The 4,653-nt window shown below is 36.4% G+C and overlaps 1 protein-coding gene across 1 annotated transcript in view; it reads left to right on the plus strand.

Moving 5' to 3' along the window:
- Positions 1–2,916: 2,916 nt before the first annotated feature.
- The window catches only part of LOC104818793 (S-antigen protein), a 3,292-nt gene continuing 1,555 nt past the window's right edge, over positions 2,917–4,653 (plus strand). Inside the window, 5 exon segments of the mRNA XM_019203239.1 lie at positions 2,917–2,941; positions 3,031–3,137; positions 3,278–3,353; positions 3,541–3,855; positions 3,858–4,653. Of these exon segments, the coding sequence (XP_019058784.1) occupies positions 3,108–3,137; positions 3,278–3,353; positions 3,541–3,855; positions 3,858–4,653 (1,217 nt within the window). The 5' untranslated portion in view covers positions 2,917–2,941; positions 3,031–3,107.

Genomic DNA, 4,653 nt, shown 5'->3' on the forward strand with positions numbered 1-4,653 from the left:
ATCATTACGTTACGGGTAACGGTCTTTCCTTGTACATAACTTTCACGTGACAACGTTTCAAAATTTTAAGCTGTGCAATAAGCTCGATTGATGGACCATATATTACATAATTAAATAACGAGTAATAATTTGTACATCGTTCTTGTGATATGGCAATTTTCTATCGAATTGAATCTTTAGAGTTTTAGATCTAGATTAATAACTGTACGGGTCTTTGATAGAGTAAATATATGTGTGGAGAAAATAAAAAATCCATTAGAAATAACACCAACTAACAAAAACAATGAGTTAAAAAGCCTTTTAAAAATAAAAATTCCACGTTGTCCGTCTTTACATGTTCTTGGGTCACAAGACCATAAACGATACCCCAAATGTCAAATTTGTATCTTTTATATTGGCTTTGTCTTACAAACTCCGTCAAAAAAATTTAAACTACATGCATATGTATATAATTTACCAAAAAAAAACTACATGTATATATTAGAGAATTACATGTGTTTAATGTGTATATTAGAGAATTAGATGTATTTAATGTGTGTATGCGTATGTATATATTTAGATATTTAAACTATCATTTCATTTGGAAGAGTGAAAAGATATTAAAAGATCTTCACAAATCCATTTTAGTAATTCATTTAATTAAAAAGCAAAAAGGTGAAAAAATAAAGGCGGGAGCAATTATGATATATATGCGTCGAAGAAAAGATTAAGGGTTATGGCCGAAAACGTGATTACGTTCACTCGACCTTTTTTTTCTATTTATTATTGGCGTATTTTAAAATATAATCCTCTTATTAATTAATTTTTAATATTTCGGAACTAGGATACAATATTAATACTTTTCTATTTTTTCTTCTCCTAATACGCATCTTATCTTTGTGTTAAATAATTTTCTCTGGTCTTTTCATTTGTACGGTCCCACTTGATCGATCAATCTTTAAAAGAAATTATATATAGTATATCATTCGTTAAGAAACCTACAATAATAGTAAATAACAAGCATAAAAATCCAGGTTAAATTTAATACGTGAAAAAGGATTAACTATATATAGTATTATTGCAAATTATTATTACAAGAATAATTTTAAGAACTAGAATTATTGTTTTTACTTCAAATATAATTTCTCTAGAAACAAATTTTGGGCAACGTATATTTTACCTAAATTCCGTAGATTAATCAGAATACAACAAATACCAAACCTAATAAATATGTCCTCAATTGGTTTCATCTTTTATGTATATTTTTTTGGTGAAACGATCCATCAATAATAATAATAATAATAATAATAATAATAATAATAATAATAATAATAATAATAATAATAATAATAATAATGTATTCTTAAGGTAAAAACTATATGAGTTGCAAAAAACATCCAAATTCAGCGTATACGCTTGTGTGAATGATGATTCCTTTTGTTGGAAGTTTTGTCACTTTTTTGTTACTTTAGGAAGTGAAAAAGAGGTTTAATGTATGGATAGACATCGAATTCGCTCCCCAATAATGGACGTGATTAGCATATATTAACCACCAATTAGTCCCTGTTAATCAACATTGATTTCCATGTTAAATACATACATTAACTCCCATCGTTGGTAATGATTAAAAAAACTTGGTCATGCGTGCTGAGCCATAATTATGTCACGAATTATTACTACATGTATATAATATATAGTTTTTGGTATGGGCAATAATTTCTTTGAATCTTAAAATTAAAAAATTCACGGCTGAATTTATATGTGTATTTGTGTGTGTGTATATATATATATATATATATATATATATATCTGTATATGTATTTTCATAATGTTGTTTCTTTCTGCCCTTTTCCAGAGAACACTCCATGTTTTGAGCCCCTATTTAAAGTTTATGTGTTTTTTTATTTTATCTATTATTTTTTGCACTTTTTTAATATTGAGTTTGGATTTTATCAGATATAATTGTCTATTATGATCATTTTTTTTTCAAAAAATAAATATTAACTCGTGATTAGCTATTTTATCAGATACATTCCCATCAAATAACTATGTTTTATAACAACATTCTAATTAATCTATTGTAGAGGCCCCTTTTTTCGGCCTAGACCGTGTATATATATAATCATACAATCTTTATACATGGATCTAAAAAAATTGAAAAAAAAATAAATAAATATTATCAGCCCTCGATTGATAGAAAATTAATCTAAATAAAATTCATAGAAAACCATAATTAAGTACATGTAATCAGTTATAAATCTATACATAGATACAATGATTATGTGTTTTATCGTATCGTGTATATGTTTACATATAAATACATAGCAATTTAATGTTCAATGGCTCCACCCATTAAATGAGCAGTACCTAAAATCATCACTCCATCCAAATGGGCGAGCCGAGCCACATAAGCCGAGCCGAGCTACTGAATCATAAAAAAAATATGATTATATAAACATATCTTATACTGTATGTAAATAATAAAAGTGTTCACAGGGTGCGTTGATTTCAAGGTCACATCTTTATGTTTTAATATTTTAAAGTTGAATAAAAAAAATACATTAAACGTTGATATGTTAGTAAATATATTTTACCCATTCATTATATTTACATTTGTTTACTATTAAGGCCAATACGAGAGAGTACTGCCCCCCCCCCCCCCTCCTTCCTTTGCCTGATAAATTAAAGCCTCCCGGAGAAGAAGAAGAAATTAAAAAGATAACGAAGGTTGCAGCTTTGCTTCACCCTCTCTCTCTCTCTCTCTCTCTCTCTCTCCGACCCTGAAATAGATGAAGTAGAGAAGTTATTGTCTACCAACTTACTGTAAAGTCTGAAACTTTTTCTTCGTTCTTCTTTGCTTCTTTCAAGTAAGTCTCTGTTTCGCTTCTCTGATCTCTCTCTCTTTCTCTGAGGATTGGTTGTGTGATTGAAAAGATCCCGAAGAGAGAAGACTTCTTTCTCTGTTTGTGTGCTTCTCTCCTCACGTAATGTATGCGTGTATGCGCAGATGTGAAATTTTTGGAGTTACTGAATGTGTTGGTGAATGTGCAGAGTGAAGCTTGGGAGGAGCCGAGGGGGTTGTCTCAGATCCACACGAAGCATTTCTCCGTTTCCTAGCTTGAGAAAAGATGAGCAAAGAAGAGTTCATGAAGATCCAGGTTTGCTTGATTCAGAAAACCCAATCTTGTTTTCTGGGTTCGTAATCTTGAATCTCGTTTTCTTGTTCTTGAATCTAAGAATCTTCTCTCTCTCTCTCTCTCTCTCTCTCTGTCATGGGTTTTGCTTGCGCATGTTGTAGACTTGTGTTCTCAAAGTGAACATACACTGCGATGGTTGTAAGCATAAAGTCAAGAAGATCTTGCAGAAGATTGACGGTACATCGCCTAACGCTTTGACTTGGATTTGATTCTCTTTTTTTTTCTCCCCAGAAAAATTCCAATCTTTCTTCTGATTTTCCGCTTTGACCCTGTTCTCGTTTCTGACTTATGAGGAGAAGTGGCTCCATTTTTTTTTAAAACTAAAAACGTGTTTTCCCCCGTGGCGCTGTCTGAAAAAAAACAGGGGTGTTCACGACCAAGATAGATGCAGACCAGGGGAGAGTGACTGTGTCTGGGAATGTCGACCCAGCAGTTCTCATCAAGAAACTCTCTAAATCTGGCAAGCATGCCGAACTCTGGGGAGCTCCGAAGCTCAACAACAACAATCAGAATCACAACCACTTGGCCAATCAGTTGAAGAACATGCAGATCGACCACGGCAAAGGCGGCGGTAAAGGCCAGAAGAACGGCGGCGGAGGCGGTGGAGGTGGAGGTGGCGGAGGTGGAGGTGGTGGCGGCGGCGGTGGTGGTAACCAGCCCAAGATGATGGGTCAGCCGCATTGATCAATCTATATGTATATATATATACATTTCAAGATCTTAAGCTGCCGCAGCTGAAGGACTTCAAAGGGCCTGTTCCTATGCTCAACAAGAACCCTCCTCCCAACCAGAAAGCTGTTAAGTTCGATGTTCCTGAGGATGATGACTTCAGTGACGATGAGTTCGACGATGATGAGTTCGATGAGGACGACGATGAATTCGATGATGATTTGGACGATGACTTTGACGATCACCCTCCTCCACCCAATAAGATGAAACCCATGATGATGCCCAACATGATGCCAAACATGATGCCTAACGCTCAACAACTCATGAACGCCGCTAAAAACAACGGCGGCGGTAATGGAAATAACGGCGGTAAAAACGGTGGCAACGCCGTCCCCATTCCAGTCCACATCGGCGGTGGCGGTGATAAAGGTGGAAACGCCGGCAAAAAGGGCGGTCCCGGTGGTGGAGGCGGCAACGGAGGGAATCCAAACCAGGGCGGTGGCAAGAACGGCGGTAAAAACGGTGGTGGCGGTGGTGGCCAACCTCACGGTAACAGCGGTGGCGGTGGAGGAGGCCAGAATAACAATAAAGGTGGCGGTAACGGTAACGTTAATATAGGTGGTCCAAACGGTCCTAAGAAGGGGAATGGCGGTGGTGGCGGCGGCGGAGGTGGAATGCCGCCTGGATTTCACCCCATGGGAGGCGGCGGGGGTGGCGGGATGCCACCGAACATGAGCATGGCCATGGGAGGTGGTGGTCCAATGGGTAACTTACCGCCAATGGGCGGTCCAATGCCAGAGGGTCAGGG

The sequence above is a fragment of the Tarenaya hassleriana genome, unplaced genomic scaffold (genome assembly GCF_000463585.1).
Source record: "Tarenaya hassleriana unplaced genomic scaffold, ASM46358v1 Cleome3, whole genome shotgun sequence".
Lineage (NCBI taxonomy): Eukaryota > Viridiplantae > Streptophyta > Magnoliopsida > Brassicales > Cleomaceae > Tarenaya > Tarenaya hassleriana.